This window comes from Alternaria alternata (genome assembly GCF_001642055.1).
Source record: "Alternaria alternata strain SRC1lrK2f unplaced genomic scaffold CC77scaffold_36, whole genome shotgun sequence".
Lineage (NCBI taxonomy): Eukaryota > Fungi > Ascomycota > Dothideomycetes > Pleosporales > Pleosporaceae > Alternaria > Alternaria alternata.
The window spans coordinates 182,545-205,701 of record NW_017306225.1 but is presented as its reverse complement, the minus strand read 5'-3'; the positions used below and the strand labels follow the sequence as shown (position 1 = coordinate 205,701).

Genomic DNA, 23,157 nt, shown 5'->3' with positions numbered 1-23,157 from the left:
CTTAATGCAGGATGCTTTTCTGGGTCCGGGCCATGGAGCGGATAACAAACAGGGAAATGCTCGGCCCACTACCAGAATACTTGACGATGGATTCGGATGTGATATTGGATGGAGTAAGCCGGAGAGGAGCCCGCAGTGCACTGGACATGTTTCTTCAAGGTGACGGTCTTTTTGACAAAGTCTAAAAAGCGATGAGGCGACCAGGCAACGAGGCACGAGGCACGAGGCATCGAGTAGAGGCGTAGTCTAGTCAGCGTATAGCACGGGTACAATCAGCTGGGGACAATCAGCAAGTAGTGGCAGACATGGAGGATGTTGACATGCAAGATGCCAGTATGATCCATGCCATCGAGCCATGTCGCCGCCTACCCCGCGGCTCTGAGTGGCGGAGGGCGATCGTGTGAAACGAGGCGTTCTCGTGATGGCGCGCTATACAGACGCGCCCGGGACGTCGCCGTGCCAACGGCGTGCTTGGCGCACTGTTCCAAAATAGTGTCGCGCAAACCACTATGACCACCCGCTTGCACTCTGATCTGCGCCCCATCCCCAGCAATTGCATCACTTTCGTCTTGTGTATACACATTGCGAAGAATTGCTTACTGCATTGCCTCTGGCATACAAGTAGAGTGCGCGCTGTTTCAAGCCATTACCCTCGTTTACACGCCTTCTCCTCTTGCTCTGCTGGCCGCTTCCCCACCACTACTCTCGCCTATCCACTACCACGTCACTATCACACCGCATCTGAGACCTCGAGTAAAGTTTACACGCCCCACTGGAAGCGGATACATTGCATGCGCGTTTGAGCATCGCATCTCGCCGGCGGGACGCAGCCACCATGGACACGAGCTACCTCGCCCAGCAGGTCACGACCATCATCGGCCAGCTGCACGGCTTGTTCGATGATATTGGTGTCCCCAGCCATGAGCGCGATTCGCGCGAAGCAGAGGTGAGTCGCAGTCGGGTCTCGTACATGCGCGCCATGGCTGACTCTGTATAGTTGTTCTCGGCCCTGTCCGAAACGCTCCACAGCCAATTGCGACAAGTCACCAACGAGAAGCATGAGATGACTGAAGAGGCGCATCGCCTGCTCAAGACCATCAGGCAGATGGAGGCGTCGCTGGAGGACAACAAGCCCAACCCCAACTACGAGGAGCACGACGACAAGGCCATCACCTTCCCCCTGACGCGCTGCCTCAAGGACCTGAAGGAGCGATACAGCTCAGTCAGCAAGGTGCACAAGGAGCGCTTTGAGCAAGTCAGGAAACTCGCCGAAGCCCTCGAATCGTATGCGTCGCATCTAGAACCCTCTTTCATCAAGATCAAACTCCCGCCCACCGCGCCCAACGCTACCGTTTCGCCCTCCTTCGATATCTCGCCCTCCTACGTCTCTAAGCTAGACAACGAGTTCACGCGCGTATACGAGGAATACACCAGGCGCATAGACACAGTCAAGACCATCTGCCAGGAGATTATCCAGCTGTGGGCTGAACTCGGCACGCCACAAGCGCAAACTGACAGCGCAATCGTACAGTGTCATCGCGACGCGCCTGAACAACTTGGCCTACACAAGGACGATCTCGCGCAACTTAAGGCGAAGAAGGAGCGACTCATCGAGGAAAAGCGCGGTCGCGAACGACGATTGGGGCAGCTGCGTACAACCATTGAGGAACTCTGGGATCGCCTGGGTGTTGAAGAGCGCGAGCGCAAGCAGTTCCTCACTAGCAACCGCGGATGCGGCCTGCGCACCATCAACGAGTACGAGGACGAGCTAGCCAGGCTGAATGAGTTGAAGCGCCAGAACCTACACTTGTTTGTGGAGGAGGCGCGTGTCCAGCTCCAAGAACTCTGGGATGCGCTCTACTTCTCAGAAGAAGAGATGCTTGACTTCACGCCTGCCTTCTCCGATGTATGTAGTGACGCCCTGCTCGCCGCACACGAATCTGAAATCGCACGTCTTGAAGCGCTCAAGGAGCAGCGACTGCCAATACTACAGAAGATTGACCGCCATCGCGAGCTGATCCAGGAGCGCGATGAGCTCCAGCAATCCAGTCAGGATGCGACCCGTCTAATGGCGCGTGGAAACAAGGGCGAGAGGCGCGACCCAGGCAAGCTCCTGCGCGAGGAGAAGATGCGAAAGCGCATCGCAAAGGAGCTGCCCAAGATTGAAACTGTAAGATTACATGGATGAGCAACGAGAACTAGGCTAACATATCACAGGACTTGAGAGTCACACTTGAAAGCTGGGAAGACGAATACGGACGCCCTTTCCTGGTCCACGGCCAACGATACCTCGACGAACTCTACGCTGCTGCACAAAAAGCAGCCCCACCACCTCGCGCAAAGACACCCTCCAACAGCGGCATGCCTACCAAACCCGCAACTGTTGGGAGGTCCTCACAAGCACCTAGTCGTGCCGGAACAGTTCGTGGTGGTGCACCACCAAGCCGATCGAAAACTCCTGTGTCAAACTTCGGGCAAAGCGTATCCGCTGCAAGCATGTCGCGTAACAACTTTGCTCAGTCTGTCGGTCCATCGCAATTTGGTGCTTCGGTGTCGGCGGCATCTGCGCAAAAGAGTCCTTCCAAGATTCCTTCTCGTACTGGCATGAATGGCACAATGAACGGCAGGATGTCACCAGAGAAACGGCCACAGCTGTCACGGGAAGACTCTGCAACAATGCGGAAGATGGCGCCACCCATGGCTCCTCCTCCACGCATGAAGGATCTGTTCGTACCGCCAGAGCCCTCACCCGTGGAGACACCAATGAACCGTTTCGAGTTCAACCGTGGAGAGCGCAGCGAGAGCATCGTGCGCCAAGTGGCACCAGAAGATCCCTACGATGACCGATCGTACTTGGGCCGTACCATGCGCGGAGCCTACACACCTACATATGCACCGCCATCACTATCCTCCGCCAGCAGTAGACAAATATCGCAAACCTCGTCCACTGGCACTGCCGCTACCGGCATGACCATGCAGTCCGGCTCAGAGAACTGGGAAACGTTTAGTGAACAATCCGATGAGATGCCAGAGGAGGAAGTAGACTTCCACGCCTACAGGCGGCAGATGAAGCGCTACACACCCGACGGAGGCCATGGTGTAGCCAGCCCCGGTCGCATACAAGGCAAGAAAGTCCGCGGCATACGCAGCGTCGACCAGCACGAGCTCCTGACAGAGCAAGACGGTCGCATGGTACGGGTTATCGAAGGCTCAGAAGCGGGCTGGACGACCGACGGCGACGACAGGTACTGAGGAAACTCTTTCCCGTCAGAGCGACAAACTCCACTTGGACCCTTCTCTCTCTCATGTCGACATGACTGCATGCGTTTTCATGCGATTCACGACGCTTATTACCGCTACGGCCGCTTTGACCTTGAGCTCGTTCATGCTTCAGCCTTGCAGTTCCCTCTTTCTTTGTAATCGTGTGCATTTCTGGCGGCTCAATTCGGCGTTAAAAGGACCCTGAAAATTTTCACTTCGACTCATCCTCGCAGCCGTTACCAAACAGACGCACAAGCGGGACGGGGATATTCGCCACGTAGGGATGTCGCTGCATGTCACTCCCTCTCCCGCAATGCCACCGGCGACGGTGCTGCGCCCGTTCCGGTAACGCGAGGATGTGTACCTGCCCAGGTGGCACCCTCTTTATTGCATTTTCTTCGTATCACTTGCTTCCTTTTCAGCGGTAGGGTTGCGGATCATTGGCGTTGGTCGGTGTAGGATTGCAACCTCGGAAGCGCATATCTGGGATAGCGCGCCATGCGCTCCCTGCCCTTGTATAATTTGTTTGCGTTGTCAAATTTTTTCTTGTGCGAGGATGAAGCGAGAGATGGTGCATACGGCCCGCCTGAAATGAGTGGAAGGCAGATCTCTCTGTGTGTGTGTGTTGGCGAGGAGACGTGTACTATTACGATTGAACAGAATCCAGAACCTCCAAAAACCATGTGTAAGCGACTGTGACTCGAGGAATAATGATGAACATGAAACAAATGCAGGCGCACGCAGTGGGTAGGATGCCGAGAGCCAAGAAAGAGCTTCTTCGGTGCGACAGAACAGACTTCGTTCCTTCCTCTTTTGCGAGGGGAGTAACCGTGCGACAAAATGTACTCCGTTCCTTCCTGTTTTGCACAAGAGATCCCGTAGGCTCGATGAAGCAGGTGCAGTTGCTATGACTGTGCCCTATTATGCAAGGCCGTTGGGAGCCTCAACTCTTTAGATTTGGACTAATTCCCATACCGAACACGTGCCCTCTGCTCCATGGAAAGTTGCAAGCCTGTCGCGTCGGCGGTATTATGACGATTGCCAAAAGGCGCCGGTATCTCGAGTGGGAATAAAGTTTCCCTCTCCACTCCACACGACACCATCTTTTCTCTGGAGCAGGATGGGCGGGCATGCACCCCGCAGGACCGATGCGGTGCTAGCGTGCGAGACGGCGCGAACCTGCAAGACAGAAGTTACATGCGTTGAAGCGAGATATTGGCAAGAGATAAGGATAGCACATCTGACAGGCCCGGAGCGATTCCCACTCAAGCCAACCATGACCGGAAGGCAACACGGTCTTACCGCGCATCGCGCTCTGCATGCATGGGATGCAAGCCACGTACAGTCATGGTTTGATATCTAGGCAGATCAAAGGGTCATGGTGACGGTATTGGGGTTAGTGCGGAATGCGCATGTCAAAGTGAATACTAAGACGATGACTTGGAGATGGTGGTATGAGGTGACTCGACTCCGTGTGATGGGATTGTCTCAGAGAGCTTCCGCCTTCCACCTTCCAGAAGGCAGGCCGGCGTGGGGCGACAGGGCTGAGGGCGGAGGTGGCGGCTAAGGCCAATCAGGGGATGCCCGTAGGCGATCACCTTTGTCGAGTGCTGTGCATGCGGGACCGACCGGGGCTGAAAGAGGCGGCATGTCTGGTAATGTCTGCCTGCCTCGTGTGAAGCGTGATCAGCGCAGCGTAGGCGTGGCGGTGGCAGAAGGACACGCAGTCTTATCCTCAGCCGCCAGAATCTGGTCCGAGAAAAGTGCCTGGATGGATGCTCTGTGCTTTGGTGTCCCGAGGTTTGATAGGGAGCATGGTGCACTCCCACGCGACGCCTGTCCTTTATTACTTACTTATCGCTGCCCGATAACCCTGAGACCCCAACGTCGTCATCCCTCCCTTATCACCACTATCACCACCGAGGTACTGCCATTGTACTTACTTGTCCAACGTCCTCAAACATACTCACTTCCTTTTCTTTCTCCATCTCGTGTGCGACAGTGCGTCGGCGATCTTCGGCACACGCATACCCTGTAGTCTGATGTTGCCCTTGCAGCACCATCCAATCGCCAACCAGCAATAACGTAAAGAAATCCGACGGCCGCACGTCACATCCAGCCTAGCCAGCACCAGCCGTACCTGGATCGACCCAAGCTGTTAGTCACGGGGGAAACGCCTTCAGGGCCCAAGCCAACGATAATGATGTACTCGCCAAGGTCCTTTCCTTACCTCCAGTCATCTCCACCACGCAGTACAAGATCAAAGTCCGAGAAGATGGGCACGCGAGCGCGAGCCAGTCCTTCACCGAGAAGTGTCATGCCTGTCACAGTGGAAACCAACACGCAATCTATGAACAAGAATATGTCGATCTCGAATATCGAAGCCGCTACCACCCAACCTGTCGTCATCCCGCCTCGAACACCTCTCAAGTCAGCAACTTCGACACAGACTGTGAGAATGAGAGGACAGAATGGAGGCAGACCTGCACGCAACTCGCAGAGCCATGATGCCAAAGCCCTACCACCGGCCGTTGCAGCCTTGCTAGCCGTTACCGCCATTCCCAAGATGCCCACCCGCCGACGACCACGTACTACAACCGACAGGAGGATATCCATGGACGAGTTGATACAGGAGTGGAAGCAGGACGATCCCGACACTCCGCCTTCACTTGTCGGCTCGCCCATGGACCTGCTACTTGGTCGCGTGGACGAATCCGACGATGAATATAACAGCGTCTTGAGCATGGAGCACGAGAAGGGCTCTTTCCTGACCTCAAGATCCATCTCGAGCGACTCAATATCCACTATGCCGCCTTCTTTGGATTTCGAGGACCCGTCGTTCGCATCACATTGGGACAACCTCAGTACGCCAGATTCGCTTGGCAGGAAGTCACTGCCTGAGCGCCGAGAGAAGGTTGTCTCATCACCACCTAAAGAAGATTGCATACTGGACCACCCGCTGCTACATTTTGGTCCTGATGAATGCGAAGACATCGTCTCGACAAGCATTAGCGAACCCGTCACTCCGGTGTCTTCGAACGAGCGGTTCCGGTCATTCAAGTCGAACTTGACTGCATCACTTCAAGCGCTCAAGTCCGCTGCGAAATCGTTTTCCAACTTCACAGCTCCCAGTGTTCCGCCAGATGATTTCCTTACTCGGTCGTTGCTGGCACCCAACTACACAAGCGAGATGCGACCAAAACACGTCGAAGGTCTACCGTCACCAGAACTACGACGATACCTCAACCCACAGCCTGCGCCAATCTCAGCGACTGAGTTGTCAATGCACCTCCACGACTCTCTCACTCTCGATGCCGACGCCGAACCCCACGCGCCGATGATCCAAATGCAGACTTACGAACGCCGAGGTCGATCGCAAAAGTCGCGCCGGAGTCGCGCCACGGATCCCTTTTCCGAAGCAGGACGAGTCCTTTCCAACGACGCACCTACCGTCCGGCAGCGCGAGCCTCGCGAGAACAGCGACTTTCTGCGTGTCATTGTGCTCGAAATGAACATGCGCCGCGTGGGCAAGCTCGACACAAAGGCCGTCGGCAAGGCACGTATTTGGTTACCGCCAAGAAAGCCCGGGTCTAGCAAGGCACCTTCCGTTCACAGCCCAAGCGGTGTGCCGCTTAGATGGACTCCTGTTGCCGTGTGAATGCACCATGGTTAGAGAGTTCCCATCAGGCCGTAGCAGCGGCATTCGGTTGCGTCAACAACTTCCAAGGTTGGGCATGCACGCAGGTCTTGGTACGGTACCCTCGATACGTTCACACGACAACGACACGACACGACACGAAGCGAGACGAGCTGCATGCATGTGCGTGTCGCGAAACGCTCCACCTACGTAGCGCATCGCAATGCACGAAATTCGATCCTTGGTCATTGGTGGGCGCATTGGCGAAGTCGATCCCGGGTTCAGATTCTCCGAGGATCGCATCACCTGCCGCGGTATAGTGCGCGAGCGGACCGGGTTCTAGTGGAGCCTCCGATTCCGCGCCATCGAGCAAGAATTCCTGGTCTTGGTATAGGGTCACGTCACGGCTGCACCGTTGGAGTGGGTGGAGGATTTGGCGGAGACATTGACATGGGTTTTTGCACGTGCTGCCGCATCCTTTGCGAACAACGTCAGGTCAGGAGAGTCAAAGAGCAGGTTTGTCGCAGGAAGGTTGGCCGCGCGAGCTCGCTCGGCGATACGCACGTTTCGGTGGTTCATCGGGAACGCGTGACCTCGACACACGACACGACACACGACACACGTCGCGGATAAACGTCACAGTCGCATGCTTCCATCCGTTGTTGCGCAACGGTCGATACCCACCCGCCATCCGGTGAATACTTGTTTACCGGTCGCTACACTCGCTTCGCGCAAAAAAGCTGGGGACATGCTTTCACGTTGCCAACTTTGGTATTTTCCAAGGCACACCCCACTCGGCAGTTCCACAATGCCGGGTCTCGCCGACGCTACAGACAGTGCTGAGTGGTGTGCGCGCACGCGCAACAGTGGGGGTACGACAGGAAATTCGTGTTACAAGTTTATATCGAGCAAGAATGCCTTCGGGTTGGATAGGACTGGACTGGATTGGATTCGACTGGACAGCACTGGTTCCGAGCGCCCACGAGACATTTCCGAGGCGGGTACCTTTCATCTGTTTTTTTTTCTTCCGTACCGTGGTATGATTTTACGCGTATTAGCGGAGAGAGCGGGAGTCAGCACTTTTTCACTTTTTTTTGCTCCCTTTCCCAACGCACATATTCGCTCTTGACAGTTTTTCAAGCATTAGCATGGGTCGGCGCATGGGTTATTGGCGTTTTGTGCGCAATGGAGAGCATAGGACGGTCAAGCGCTGACCGCTACACTTTTTTTTTTCCGTCAATTGGTGCATTTTTTTGGAGCGACGAAAAGGCATTCTTTTCCACATCGCACGCATACTGTTACACAATATGCATAGTATCGCATGGTTAATGCGATCTAGATTGCCAGACTTCACAGTCGCATTTTCTCGGCATATTCATAGCATCCGCTTTTTCGAAGGCGCATATTCATATATGTTATAGAAACAACAAGCACATGGCAAAACAATTTAAAATATGAAATAAATATACATTGATTCCCATGGTGCGGTGATGTGACCACGTGGTATTGGGTATGTTGATGTAGTATACATATCTCTTTATACCAAAGTCTGTTTTCATATGTGCTGCATTCGCTAAAAACTCCACCATCTTGAATACAGCTAAACAAAATTTTCCTGATTGTGCGCAATGCGATGATACGATTTGGAGGTATGCACTATCTTACATGTTGCAGCGATGTGGAATTCTGGTGAGAGCAATACTAGGATACATGATGGAACGAACTCATTGTCGTGGGTATGCACCTAGCATATATGGTAGATACGTCTTTGGTTTGATATCTCAATAGTGAATGTTTCCAGGACTTAGGGCTTTCTTCTCATCACTCCTTACCATGATATCGATTCGGGCCAAGAGTTAGGACTATTAATGCAGGAATACTCTGTTCTCTTATTCCATCTGTGTTCGTTCTACTTTGAAGGCCATCCAGCCGGAGTTCGAGGTTTAGGTCAAGCTTGCCTTGTGCTCACTGCGCTATGGGATATCGGGCTGATGGTTGAGGACACTTAGATATCGACTTGTCCTTATCGAGGTGGGTATTCGGGTGCCTGTGAGGATGGTAGCTAGACGACTGGGAGATGCTATACTCGCTGTACTTCTGTCTAGGCTAGACGAGAGGTCGTTATATGTGAATGTATGTGAGGATAGGTGAGAGAGCATAAGGGTGCGAAAATGCTTCTAACCCAGAGTTGTTGCCTGCAGCAGATTCAGAAATGCCACCTTCTTTCTTTTGCTATTGATTCTCCTGTCATCGCGTTCTTTAGCTCCCTGCTTACGCTCTGCCCGTGAGGAGATAGGAAATAGAATGTCTTGTATGCTAGGATTCGCCCTGCCGACTGAGAATGTACCAGAGTCGTAAACATTTGCCAAACATTGACCCTGGTGTTTGTTCCAAGTGCGAAGCTCTTCCGTACTGCATGTTTTGTAGGTTGTTAAGACCACAACGGAGAAAATCACAGGGCATATTTATTTCCTTATACACGGGCAAGCTGTGTAAATGGCGAAAAAGAACGAGACCTCGTAATACTAAACAAGACCACGTGTGCCTCCTTAGTACTGCGCATTGTCTCGGTCAATAGCGAAGAAGCTTTGGTATTGCAAAATAACGCATGGCGTTGTAGAAAGCAACAGGAGATTACAACACGCAATTCCTATCTACCCAGACATCGAAATAGCAAAAATAATCGACCATTGATGACCTAACCAGGGGTCGAACCTGGAATCTCTTGATATCGAACTGAGTCGTAGTCAAGCGCCTTGCCATTGGGCCATTAGGCCAGTTGTACTGGTTGTTGATGGAAGAAAACAAAATTATTAATTTTATATCCATATATCAATTGTCGCAGCTCACTGTTTCTCATGGTAGCGGGATATTCGACCAGTCTTGACGAAATTTTGTGTGTGGTGGGGCATAGAGCAGCTACGCAAAGGAAGTAGGCCAGGCGGGGTATAGCCACAACCAGAATTTTGTCTGCCGATCGGCTGCCGACATAACATTACACGCCGCGATCATGAGTGGCTGTAATCAACAGTCAACTGTAAGACTTTCCCCTCTAGGCAATGGTCAGATGCCGTAGTTATGCATGACCGCGATCGATGGTACGTTTGCGATAGTTTCCTTTCTAGGTAATCTTTGTTCCGTCTAGAACGCTTGTTGTGAAGAGAGGTTATGCTCTAAAAGCAAAGGGTGTTCGCCCGCCACCAGTCGTCGCGCGCGCAGGCGCGCAGACGATCTGCACCTCCGCCACTTCACATTCAACTGAGCCTATACTTAGTGCATCATCGCATCTATATCTTCTATCCGGAGCAATATGCATAAGTCTAGCAAGAGGTAACGTATGAGGTACAGCGAGCGCGACAACGGCATTCATTACATTGTCTTCATACAAGCACTATGTCCTCGTAGATACCTTTGTCATCAAACATGTGCTTGCGTTGTTGCCATGACAGATCAGAAATAAACACCCTGTACATGTACCGATATCCACGTCCACTACACCGAAGACCCAGGGCCCAGCGACACTCAGGGATGATATACAGCCTGTCACCGGACTGCCAGGAAGGTGGCGAATCTTCATCTTCGAATATGTGCCCTACTATTTTCGATCCAACAACAAGATCGCGACTATGCTCGAAGAAGCTGCTTAGTTTTGCAATCGAAGAGGGACTCGGAACGTTGGGGTTTGCTTGAGGAATAGAAACTTTGCTGCTGCGTCGTTGAACTTCTTTTTTCTTCGACTTTCTTTTGCTCCCAAGGAACTCTTCCAATGTCGCGCTGTGTTCAGATGAACATGGACCTTCCCCTGTGTCATTGTCCCAAAAGTTAAGACAAAGATAGTTTCGGAACTCTCGGATATGGGTTTTCGTATGAGCATGAGGTATATCCATACGCCTCAGAGCTCTCCGAATTTGCTCCTCCACCCCAAGAATCGCTTCGCGCAGCACATCTGTGTCCTCTCTTTCTGGCACCGGAAGAAGTTTCAACGTCGTAATCACTCGTCCAAGCACCAGCGCATCATGTATCTTGATTTCCGTACATCTCACGTCTATGTCATGTAAACTTTTCGGTATTCCCCATTTTTGTTGGTACTCTGCAGTGCATCGAGCACAAATCGATATGTTCGACGACTTGTGCCATGTCTTCCCCATTGAGACACCTTGGGCAAGTATATCATACCTACTTTCTGGCGCTCCATAGGTTTTGTTCTCTCCACTCCATTTTTTTGATTTCCACATCGGAACCCAGGATGGTATCCCCTCGATGTTGTTAGGCCCACTTTCCAAAATCCGTAGAGGGTACGATTGAGGTCGAGCGTCAAAGAGGATCCAGATAGCAATCCGATGAAAAAATGTATAGTGGTCTTTCAGATTATGCTCATCTTTCGTCATAAAGAAAAAGATATTATCATGACAATCGCCCATACGTATAAAACCATCCACGCCGTATATCCTATCTTGAGGTTCGGTTACCTCAAAATTGCCACTCATAGAGCTTAGATACGTGAGTATACGGCTCGCAGTTGATGTTTCGGACGGTACATAATCCGCGTGGAACATGCCATGGACAAGGAGGGATATCTGGGTTTGGGAAAATATTGATGGCGCATCTCGAAACATGCAATGTTTGGTCATTCTCAGGAATTTGCGGTATCTGACTTGTATATTGCCACATTGCATGATTGGGTCCTCTTTTGGAAGTGTGGCTTCCTGGATAACCCACACACGTCGCCACCAGGGTTGCATAGCTATGATCCGTATTCCGAGAGCTTGTAGTTCATTCGGAAATTGTTCATCGTTCGCTTCCTGGCCGAGCGGGCGGTCGTCATCCATAACGTAGTTCTTGGCTGCGAGTAGGGCCATCTCGATACCTCTTCTTTCACAACTCAAGACGAATTTTGTATCTTCTTTAATTACCTCCTGCACGTCTTTGAGAGAACCTAGCCAGATCCGTACCTCCACGGCATTTCTGTACACATCGCCCATCGATTGTACTTGTGAAAGCTTTTCTTCCTCATCAGACTGGTTGATACAAATAGCATCGACCCAAAGTATGCGCTCTGAAGCACGATCTCGTAGGTGTCGTAATGCTTTCTCCAGATTTTTCGTAACTTGGAATAGCTTGTAGCAACATGCCCCCGGGGCTGAGGCAGATGGCCATGTATCAGCAGTTCCACTCGTCGGAATTTGATGGTAACCAAGTTGAATGGGTTTTGTGTGTTTAGCATCGCCCCATACGTATGACAATGCAGTATACTCTGTTTGAGGCAGCTTTTCCAGGATATTGGCATGGTAAATTGTACAATATATATCATCATCGAAGCCACCTGGATGCAAGTATATGAGTCGAGTTTTAATGTCTCGAGTACATGGATCTGTGGAATTTTCAGTCGATATATCTCCGAGTCGATCAGACGAAGATTCGGAAAGCGACGACTCGGAAAGCGACGTCTCGGAAGGCTCAGGCTCAGACTCGGAAAGTGGAGGATTAGATAGCGGTTGGTATGAGAAAGCGTCTGGTAGGTTACTCATTTTCTTGATCAAGTTATCGGAAAGAATCAGCAGAACAGTTGTGAGAGGCTGGTGAGTGTCACAAGGCTACCTTTAAGTTTTTGATTACAGAACCGGTGAACCTGCAGCTGGGTGGCGGAGTTGTACGACTCGTCCAATCATCCTCATACATCTGCATTGTTCGCCTCATCAAGCAACTTGGCGTCTATCGTCGTGGACAGACTGCATGCCAACAACTGAGAACGCTGCTCAGGGTACGCGACTGCGTCCAGCAGCGCAGATCTCAGAGTTACTTGAACAGGAAGCCGTCTTGTGCGGCGGGGCAGTCTGATCCGTTCCACGACGGTCCAAAGTGACGTTTTACCCCAATCATCTTAGCCGTGCACCAGTCGCAGATCGCTAGCTTATTGGAGTCTGGTGCTGGAGCAGCTCCCAGCCAGCCAGTCAGCATCATTGCAATTTACCTGCAGTTGTTCATCTCTTCACGTACTGTAATCAACACTTTTTTTTAGAAACTGCCCGAATAGGTAATCATTACGTACGTGGGTGGGCAGCTGCCTCTGCATCCCTGTGTTCGCGATTCTTTGCTTTCAGCTGTGATCAACAGCCTTTTTGTAGGTTGCCTATCAAGGAAGTGAAGCTATTGGGACTAGTGCTTCTCGATATCAAGGATGTGGCTGTGCCTATTTTTAATGCTCGCGCTCCACTCGCTGATTCGACCGCGATTATTTTGAATCGGATAAATGTCACTGTGTTCATGATGTCTTGGACACGAAGTTATCCAGCTAAGCACTGATACCTGTCACATATAAGTATCGCACCACGATGGAGAGCCTGAGCTCGCTTTGTATCAACAGCACATGTGTGGTGCAGTGTCCACTCTGATGTCGAAGTGGTTGAAGTGGCCGTCACGTGCAAGCCCACCAAGTCTACCACGGATAGAACATGGCTTCTACAATTTAGACATAACAGATATGTGTCAGGTCCTGCGGCAACCGAATAATTGTGACGCGCAATTCACACCGCCACAGAAAAGTACTCCAAAGGTGTACACGAACTTTTGCACCATCATTATTAACCAACAAACCACTGCAAATGCCCCTAGGCCCATTGCCCCAGCTACGCGTAACTAGCCCACCCCATATACAGCACAGCCAGATTCTTCTCATCAGTAGCCTGCTGAATGAGCTCATTCACCGTCGCCTTGGTACTCAGCGTCTTGCTCAACTTCTTCTCCACCACACTCAACGCTCTGCCAGCCTCACCAGCCTGCTCTTCCTTCTCCCTCTTCTTGTTACTCTCATGCACCGTACCCGCTGCCGTTTCCTCCTGGCCCGACGGCGCAGGCGTACCTCCCGGCGCGACAGTCGTTGAGCGAGCCGTGCCATTCGCACCGGCAGTTTCTTGATTGGCTTCTTGCATGCGCTTCGCCTTGGTAGGCGTAACGCTCCAGTTGACGAGGGGATCGTATCGCAGGACGTTGAGTAGCGTCATGATGGATTCCCGTTCCTCGCGTAGTGTGTCCATGGTGAACTCGCAGCAGCGACGGAACACACCCTCCGTCTTCGTATAGCCCATACCGTCCACCAGGTCCCGGGTGAGTCGGAACGGCACGACTTCCGGTACCGGTAACACACGACCGGCTTCGAAGCTCACACCAAGATCAATGTGCACTACTTCACCCGTCTTTTCGTCAAGGAGGATATTATGACAATGCCGGTCGCCTAAGCCGAGAACGTGGCCAAGGATGGATATGGCGGCTGTGGACCGCGTGTAGGCTAGACGGCGCTCGAACCATTCGTCTGGATCCTCGAAGCGTTCGAGCAGGAAGTAGCGCATAACAGGGTGAAAGTTATCTGCTATCTTCTGCCACACTTTCACACGCGTTGTGAGTGAGTCTTGTTGGCATGCGCCGATTTCCTTGCGACACTTCTCTGGCTTGTAGTCACTTGGATAATACTTCTCGTGAGCTGGCATGACCCAGAGATGCAGTGGGACTGTGTTCTGGACAAACTCCATGAGACCAGAACGCGTCGAGAGCGGCAAGACTTTGTATGTACGAATGCCGAGGTTGCGTATGCGCGTTGCGGTATGATTCTTTAGTAAGCGTGATACTTGGTCGAAAACTTGCTCCATGATTGCGTCTTGACGGAGGTCGTCGTTTCCAGATTTAAACTAAAATGATCAGCATACACATTTTGTTCATGAACCAATTTCGTTGCTTACCAGTTGCTTGTACGGTCTGCCATCAGTGCCCTTAGCAGTAATGACTTTTGGCGCACTAAGTCCATTCGCGATCGTCATAGTCGACTTGAAGCCTGCGATCCTTGGTAGATCACTGTAATTCATGTTGGGTCGAACTTCAATCTGAAGCGTAGCAGGTGGAACATTGAGCTTTGGTATCTTGCTCACCAGCTCCCGTGATTCTTTGTACCGATCGAGCGGCAGCTCCCGGCCTTGTTGAGTGCTTTCTTTCTCGCCTTTGAACATCGCAAGATGGTGGTATACTTCGTTAGACTGGAAGATTGAGCTCCAATACGAGCGGCCTCTCTTGTCAGTGCTGAGCGCTGTTGCAAGCCCACCTGCGGCCTTTTGACGAGATTTCGCGGATTCATCTTTGGCTCGGACGACATCTTCTCTAGAGGTAGCGGCTACCTTCATCTACCTTGTTGTTAGCGCAAAGTACGTTGGCAGATCTGCCTATCACAAGAGCAGGAAGGTGGTAGACCCTGCCTTGAAGCTGCTTGTATAGACATTTGAACATGGCAAAACTTACCTGAATGGCGAAAATCTGGTGCATACCATGAAATGGGTGATCGACGCATATACGGAAGACTAGCTCCATCAACAAGTGCTGAAAGTCGTTCTCTTCAGCTTGTAAACGTGACGACAGCTGGTTCATCAACAACGCAAACTTCCCGCTAGGCACATCTTTAAGATAAGCCTTGACAGCTTGGTTCGCTAGTGGAGTGTCAGAGTACTCCAGCCACAAGGAGAACACCCTGAGCGCATCGTGGTTGTATTCGTCACTAGCGAGAAGGGAAAGCAAGTAGTTCTCAAGACATTGGCGTAAGAACTGCTCGCGGCCTTTGCGCATCCTTTCGTATTCCGCATTGTCGAGATCGTACCAGGTCTTGGCGCGACGAGCGTTTCGATGGTAAGTCTCACGCATCCCTTTACTCTTGTCGGTCTTGGATAGCTTGGCAAAGTCGTGGTACTCTTGCAGCTTTCTGTCCATCACTGTCTTGATGCGGTTCATGTCTTCGGCGGCTTCAGAGCTCTGTAGTTGCTTGTCGCAGAACAGAGCAAACTCGTGGAAAACCTGGCCCGGGCCTAAGCCCTCCTTTTGGCCTTTCAGTTCGCGAATCGCTGGTTGCAAATACTCCTCCATGATCGCGTCCGGTTTGGCAAGGCGTGCTTCAGCAAGGTGGTGACCCTAGATTCGTTAGTAAAAAGAAACACTAGGAACTTCCGCTCCTTACCAGTCGAGCCAGCAATACTGGCAAGCTCAGGTCAATGTTCTGTGAATCGAAGTCGGCATGGTCGATCAAGTGCTGACGCATTCTTATCGAGATTTCGGTCTCGCCTTGTTCCCAGAGTACGTTTGCGACCTCATGCTGAGCCGTAGCCTCAATATCCAGACCAACAGCTTTGCATTCTGGTACAATATCTGAAAGATAGGTAACGCTCGCGAGCGACTCTTGGAGCGCACCGTGCTTCCTGCAAAGACTGGACGAGGAAACCAAGGCTTCTACCTCCATACCCCGTATAGTTGCAGTTCGGGTATGTAATGAGTCGACAAGAGCAACGTTCGTTCCGATTACGTTGAACAGCGTTTCACGACATGATAAGAGCTGGCGCACGTCGTTGAACCTAGCCATAGTGAGTGGACAGACTTTACAAGGTGTGCAGGGTACTTACTCGCCAGCGCGCATCCACTTCTCTCGTGCCTTCATTCGATCCCAAATATCCATCAAGTGCTCTGATCGCTCAGCCTTGATCACCTCGTCTGCCTCTGTGAGTGCTCCAAGCGTTCGCAGCCGAATCTTCGTAGATATCGCCGAGCTGTCCTTCCCACAGAGGAAGTTCATGGTGGCTTGTAACTGGCGGTCGAAATTCTCTTGAGCTTCTGCCGCACTCTTCGCAAAATTCAGGCCTTGGAAAGCTTTGAACAAGGTACTTGCCTCAGTATGATTGAGTTCGGGTGCCTTAATGTCCCACTGGCCCAGTTTCCGTGCGGTATGAAGTGTACTCTCCACTACATCGTCTCCAGCGTCACGAAATTGGTCGTTGGAGAGCAAAGAGTGCGTGACACTGTTCATGTTTAGCATGATGAGAGACTTGACAGTGCCACGAGAGTCTTCCGCTTCAAATTCGTTGCGTCGGCGCATCTGACTGTCAAGGCGAGCACCGCGGAAAAGAAGGCTTTTCACACCATCCCCCTCGTAGTCAAGGCGATCAAGCACTGACAGAAGACTAGAGCCACGGTCCACTCCGTAAAACGAGTCGGGTTCGTCGAGATTCTTGTAGATCGAAAGCTGTAGTTGAAGAGGCACCTTTGGAGGATCGACTTTAACAGATGATCTCCTTGTAGTGCTCTTGATTATCGGCTGACCGGAAGAGGTCTCTGCAAACAAAAGTGCAGTCCTGAACATGCCACTGTTGTTCGCGGCCTGTGAAGCCTCGAGATAGTCTACATCTAACCACTTGTCTCGTTCCACTCTGGTGACCTCTTTTGGAACTGGTTGACTCCGCAGATAGAGGATAGACTGTATAAGGATACGAACGTGTGAGATAGTAGCTGGGCCGCACTCACGGAACCAAGTTGCCATCGACTTGGAGACGATGTCGTGAACGTCGCGTTGTTCTTCGTATTCGTCTAGTAACACGAGATGAAGGATATAGGGTAACAACTTCTCCGCCATGTGATTGATACCACGAAGCAAATCTGGAAGCGCACCGAGAATGGGGTCATCAAATGCGACTCTGCAAAGGGCCATCGTCAGGTCTCTAATCCAGTCAGATACTGGCTTCACCGGCGTAGTTGATACAGCTTCGCGCAAACCATCTGCCACGGGTTGCGAAGTGTTGTCCGGCTCTGGTGGCTTGTATACAAGCGCTTTACCTATGGCCTCTGGGATGACTCGCTGCATCTCCTTCATGTACGGCGACTCAGGATCTAAGCGAGAGATCAGACGTCTCACAGCGTCCTCTGCTAGGCTGACCTCACTGCGATCGTCGCTATAGAACAAGTCGATGACCTCGTTCACAATAGCTTCCCTTGATGATTTTCCAGGAACAGACTTTGAAGTTTGGATTGACGATGACCAGGGTCGGGCCTGGGCCGAACTTTGCTTGACCTCACCGTAAGCGCTATACGCTCTACCCAAGACTCGTGCCGTCCACAGCAAATAGCCGTGACCCACTTTACTTCTGCGACAAGATTCCCAGACTAAGGGTGCATATTCTGCCGCGTCGTGGTCCAACCCAAGCACATCGTCTCGGGCATTTGAAGCGGGGCGAAAGTTCTGGCAAAGCAAGTCCAAAGCAACATCTCGCGACGTCTTGTTCAACAGTTTGCGTCCTAATCGCACGTCGTCTAGTATCTCTAACAGGAGCTTGCTTTCTTCGCTACCTCGAATTGAATTACCTTCGGCGGTAACCTGAGAAGCCGCAATGGTGATGGATTTGAAGGCTTTGATGGCAGAGGACCGTTCTGTACCCGTGATTGCCTGAGCATGAGCCTTGAGGTACTCGGTAAGCCACGTATGAAACCTATTGGCTGCGTTCATGGTCGCCACATGTTGGGACTGTTGTGTGGTACTTTCTTGAGAGGAGCCCAGAAACACTCGGAGAGAAATTAGAATTGACAGGCCGATACCTGTGACGAAGCTAAGCTGTTGGCGAAGGTACTGGGCGCCGTGTTCAAAAAGATACTGCATGATGCCCACCGTATCCTCCGCGCATTGCATATCGGTGAGGAAAGGGCGCAGGGACTGGAGCGTCATTTGTAACGGATAGCCTTCAAGAGCTACAGATCCGGCCAGCGCAACAATGATTCGGATCTTGCGGATCATCGATCGGGCATAGAGCGAGCCGAGAGCCGGATGAATCCGATCAAGCAGAGAGCGCATCACATATGTGTAGGTGCTTGGAGACCAGAAGCCAGCTGGTCTATCACCTGTCCGTCTACATAAACGCTCGAGCTGATCTGGCAGGTAAAAGGCGGAGAAGGATGGCTCGATGCCTATATTAAGACCTTGCGCGGACTGACTAATTTCAGCAATCTCGGCCAGTACTGCTGCTGCGGGATTGAATGCTGGTTTCTTGTCTAGCGACTTTGGGAGACGTTCTTCATGATCGATAGTCTGGAACATATGACCCAGAATTTGAGGGAAATGCTTCTGGATCAGGCCGTAGTATTTGTCGCTACCAACCATATCTTTCAGAAGGTTGCCGAAGCTGGAGTCAGCTCTGTTCCGAGCGGAACCTCTGCAAGTGTCCCATGCGATGGTGTACGCAGCTGCCTTGCCAATGTTTCTCGACAACAGTTCTTGTGCTGATATCTCTAGATGATCAGCCAGGAAGTCTACCTCGTCCTTGCGACCAAACATAATGGCTTGACCCACCACCTCGGCTTCAATGTCACAGAGAAGGTCCGGGAGCGAAGCATAACCAAAAATCTGGAAAGGAATGCGACCGACTTTTTGGCCCCGATCTAACCAGGTGTATATGACTTGCGGAGCGAAGAGCCTAAAGAGGCTTTGCGAATCGCCGAGACCTCGAGATTGAGCAACATCGGAGATGCAGCGTTTGGCGTGGTTAATAGCTCCGGCGATGGTCCCCGCGGTGGCGAAGATACGATACACGCTATGGCGCAACAGCGTGTGCCACTGAGCTGCCAGGCGCGACAGGACAAGCAAACGAACCGCAATGCCTTCAAGCCCCTCATCATCGCCTGGTAAACTACTATCAACGTCTTGCAGGATCTTATCATGCTCGGAAAGGACAAAATCTTCGAACATCCTTGGCAGGTGTTGAGCAATGTGATATTTCACGGTCATGTCACCTTTGGACAGAAGTTCGAAGAGATTGGTGCGTACAGACGGAATCTTCCGATTTTGCGCAAAGTCCGGATGGTGCTTTAGTAGGCCATGAAGGAAGACCGCGATCGTTGTTTGCAAGTTGGCAGAACATCTCACCCCTCCCTTCTCCATCTCCCTGACGTAGTACACGTACAGCGCCTCAACGTTGTCGTAGAGATCTTGTGCCTCGCGATCGGTGGCGTCTGGGACCCAGACGAGCGTAGTCCCAATGAGAACCTCGACAAGCATGCCATTTGCAACTTCCGAAGTATTGTATTCGCGCGCGCGGGGATCAATGAGAGCTTCACTGAAGCGTTCGAGGAGATTGAGGCAGTCGTTTTGGGATATTTTCAAGTGGCTGTTCCATATCGAACGAAGAAACTGGCGTGAATGGAGAAGATCGCTTTCGGAAAGGGAGACTAGGTAGTCTACAAAGTCGGGAGGTACCGTCCCAGGTTCTAGTTGAGTATTTTTGGCAAGAAATGAGATAAACTGCAAATGTGCTGAGCATGATGCACGCAGAGCAGTTATATCAGTTTCAGCTTGTACGTCGTGTCGAGGCACATCATTGACGAGAACAGTAGCACCCGCAGTCATCTGCGAGTCAGGCTCATCGTCCACTTCCATGAAGTCGTCCTCTTCCGCGTAGAACGACTGTTTGACTTCTTTACGTTGTTGAAGAGCTTTAGGTAAATATCGAGCCAGCTGATCAATTCCCGTCATTTCGTACGCGCTCAAGCGCACCTGTTTCAGTGAGCCGATGTCAGGAAGGCTTTTTGCACAAGTTTCGAGAACAGCATCGACCTTGTATTGCTCCGTTTGAGGCTTAGCTAGTACAGTGACAAAGGACTCAATCAAGCCAGTGGCGGCTGATCGAAGAGCTCGAACGCGACGGTCGTCAGGGTCGCTAAGAGTCGTGACAGCTGGCGCAACGATACACAAGTTCGTGATGATGCGCATCATATCTGACGTAATACCCTGTGTGTTTGTTGCGGTCATATCGTTCCATTGGTGTTTGGCTCTGTCAAGCTCAGATATGCAAAAATCAAGGATTCTGTTTCCTAGTGGCGAAGAAGAATAGTCGCTCGTGGGCTCTTCAGCAGAGTTGCGCGGCCCGTCAACCTTGGCTACAAAATCCTTTGTAGGGCGAAGAAGTAAGAGGTAATGAGCTAACTCTTTGTACCGTCCCATCTGCGTTCTGGCTTGCGCAATGGGTCCCAGTACGAGATAGGTCGCTGGTTCTGGAGGGTTGAAGGGCAAATCGAGGCAAGTGTAGAGTACACGCAGTACATCGCGAGCGTTGCAGTGTTGCGCGTTTAGCGCGGAATATGTCCGTTCAGACCAGAGACCTACGGACTGTGAGTTATAGCCTAAGAAAGAGGTTGGTGGTGCTTACTTGGGGTCCATTTGGTGAGCAGCCAGTTAAGGATTCGCTCTGCTGTCGAACTGAAATGCGTCGGGTTTTCTTTGATACGTTCTTGTAGGATGGTAGTCAACAGCGACGAACTACTTTCTGTGAGCAGCGCTGGTCCGCTTAATTCGATGGATAGTAGCAAAGACTGGACAGTCTCGGAGACTGCTGAAAAGGGAACAATGCTCAGTCTCAAGAGGACGTCCATGAGATGACATGCAGCACGGGATATTGACATGGAAGTGACGGCGCGAGACGCGCTTTGCCATGCAGATATCCAGTAAGGGAGCAGGGTTGGATGTGACGCCGATTGCTGGAGGGCGGCACTGTACACTCGTCAGCTATGTCCGTGTCATGATATGGTGTGCTTACCCTGTTAAGCCTATCATCGCCCACACCGAATGAGCTGGATGCTCATCAGAGATGCATGAAATGAGCTTCTCCAACATAGGCTGGAGCTCTTCCTCGTCAAAGGGACCTTCCTGTACCATGAATGCGACAACTTGTAAAGCTGCACGTTTGGCGTTTGATCTGGGCTCAGACACATGACGAAGGTATTCAGGGAATAGTTGAGTAATGCGAATGCGTTTGCTGAAGGTCTCCTCGCCGTCGCTGCGGTCTTGGACAGTGTACCTTCTCCGCTCATCAAGCATAAAAGAGAAACGTGCAATAGTGGCTACAGTAGACCATAGGCCCTCATATCGTTGATGCTCCGTCTCCATAGAGAATGCACAGGTGTTCAGAGGGTGAGTATCGTTGCGAGCAGGGCCTAGATTTCGAAAGCAAAGATGGTCTTCCTCGAGATATTGGTGCGCGGTAGTTTCTTGTCTGCGTCGATAGTCGTTGTACATTGTCTCGACAAGACCTTCCAAGTTAGAGCTGATGGTCTCATCATCCGGGTCAGTGAGAAGGCTTGCGACATGTGTTTCAGAATATACCAGACTGATCATGATCTCATCCCTCAGCGTAGCCTCAGGCCACATGACCTTGAGCAGCGGAATCAATTCTCGAACTGTGCGCTTTGTCAACTCGAGAGATTGCAGTGAAGTGCGTGCAAGGATTGCATTGACAGCAGCCAGAGCAGCGACGCCCACACTTCCACGGCCAGTCCTCTGCTGCAAGAACTGCAATAAAACTTGCAGGATGGCATCAGCTCTAGAAAGCAACGGCGCATTGGAAGCTCTGACGAGATGGTGTAAGCAATGAACGAAGTCTTCTGTTGCGCGAACATGCTCTGGGGGACTTGATCTGGTCTTGGTCACTGGCAAGCGCGGAGACGCCCTAGAAGATGTGAAGTCGGCATCAAGGGGAGTGCGAGCACGACTTGAGACGTTAGTGCTCCAGCTATTTTGTGGCTCACCTTCGGCTTGGGGCTCTTGGAAAAAGCCGGCCAAGGATTCGATGCAGAAATCAACTGCCGCGTCCCAGCAATCTTTTGATAGACGCTCGACGTGCGGCTGGTATTCGAGGAGCGCTCGCAACGTCTTTGGGAGGTCCTCAAGAAGTGGTTCAAGCAGGCCGACTTTTCCGGGAAGCACCTCGACTATTGTCTCTATTATCATCTCAACTGTGGAGGCTTTGATTGTTCGCACGCCCGAAGCGATGACGTGACGCAGCGCGGAGGCCGAGAGAGGCAAGAGCGCTGCGGTCGAACCAGCCTTGCTCGGCTTGGTCTTACTGACAAGGAAGGCGGCTCGACCATCGTGCAGACATTGGACGAGTGTCTCGCACAGTGCTAGGTAAGCTTTATTCCCAAGAGCCTCGAGACTGGGCTTCCCGTGGTTGTGCTTGAGGATCTGTTTGAGATCCTTGAGCCCGCTCGTTCGGTCAATTACGCGTGATGACTGGATGAGAACTGTTCAATCCAGTCAGCGTGATTTTCTCTTATGCCTCGTCTCTATGCTTACGTTTGGCATCCTGAATATTGGTGGCGCCCATGGCGGCCGCTCACAGAATTGCGCAGCCGTCTACAAAGGAGGTTATTTTTGATAAGTTGAGAAGTCTACTGCAGACAGAAGCATACAACGTCGGCTGCGCTGTTAGCCTATCAGTGGGATAGCCCACGAGTACGTCTTGGGCGAGGTTTTGCTAGATGTAGCGCAGCAAGAGCAGACGCGAGAGGGATGGAGCATGTCCCGATGGAAAAGCGCAGGCGATGTAATTGCTTATACGCGTAGCATGTTGGCAGCGACCATGCGACCGTCATGTAAGGGCAGCACTTCCACTCTGCCTTGGGTCTTGCGAGTGCGGAGGTGT

General features: G+C 51.7%; 5 protein-coding genes and 1 non-coding gene across 6 annotated transcripts; 3 read left to right on the top strand and 3 right to left on the bottom strand.

The window, feature by feature from the left end:
- Positions 1-835: 835 nt before the first annotated feature.
- Positions 836-3,252, top strand: CC77DRAFT_949866 (protein regulator of cytokinesis 1; the record flags this gene model as incomplete). The annotated part of the gene is made up of 3 exons (XM_018535283.1): positions 836-946; positions 998-2,170; positions 2,218-3,252. 3 exons carry the CDS (start codon positions 836-838, stop codon positions 3,250-3,252), a joined length of 2,319 nt encoding a protein of 772 aa, XP_018379406.1.
- Positions 3,253-4,724: 1,472 nt separating this feature from the next.
- CC77DRAFT_584408 (hypothetical protein) lies at positions 4,725-5,380 on the top strand. The gene has a single exon (XM_018532358.1). It carries the CDS (start codon positions 4,910-4,912, stop codon positions 5,297-5,299), a length of 390 nt encoding a protein of 129 aa, XP_018379405.1. The 5' UTR covers positions 4,725-4,909; the 3' UTR covers positions 5,300-5,380.
- Positions 5,381-6,946, top strand: CC77DRAFT_584409 (hypothetical protein). Its single transcript, XM_018532359.1, has one exon. The coding sequence runs from the start codon at positions 5,462-5,464 to the stop codon at positions 6,917-6,919; it is 1,458 nt and encodes a 485-aa protein (XP_018379404.1). The 5' UTR covers positions 5,381-5,461; the 3' UTR covers positions 6,920-6,946.
- Positions 6,947-9,592: 2,646 nt separating this feature from the next.
- Positions 9,593-9,675, bottom strand: CC77DRAFT_t108. Its single transcript has one exon. It is a non-coding gene; the product is annotated as a tRNA-Arg (tRNA).
- A 1,881-nt stretch (positions 9,676-11,556) lies between these two features.
- On the bottom strand, positions 11,557-12,243 carry CC77DRAFT_901478 (HET-domain-containing protein; the record flags this gene model as incomplete). Its single annotated transcript, XM_018533588.1, has 3 exons — positions 11,557-11,700; positions 11,812-12,005; positions 12,072-12,243. Coding segments are annotated over 3 exons (510 nt in total), but the record flags the coding sequence as incomplete, so codon positions are not given.
- Positions 12,244-13,338: 1,095 nt separating this feature from the next.
- Positions 13,339-23,154, bottom strand: CC77DRAFT_1100355 (hypothetical protein). Its single transcript, XM_018530065.1, has 8 exons — positions 22,809-23,154; positions 21,274-22,756; positions 20,887-21,227; positions 16,327-20,839; positions 15,888-16,278; positions 15,182-15,841; positions 14,632-15,066; positions 13,339-14,580 (listed from the first exon to the last, which is right to left on the bottom strand). The coding sequence occupies exons 1-8, from the start codon at positions 22,837-22,839 to the stop codon at positions 13,525-13,527; spliced, it is 8,910 nt and encodes a 2,969-aa protein (XP_018379402.1). The 5' UTR covers positions 22,840-23,154; the 3' UTR covers positions 13,339-13,524.
- Positions 23,155-23,157: the final 3 nt, after the last annotated feature.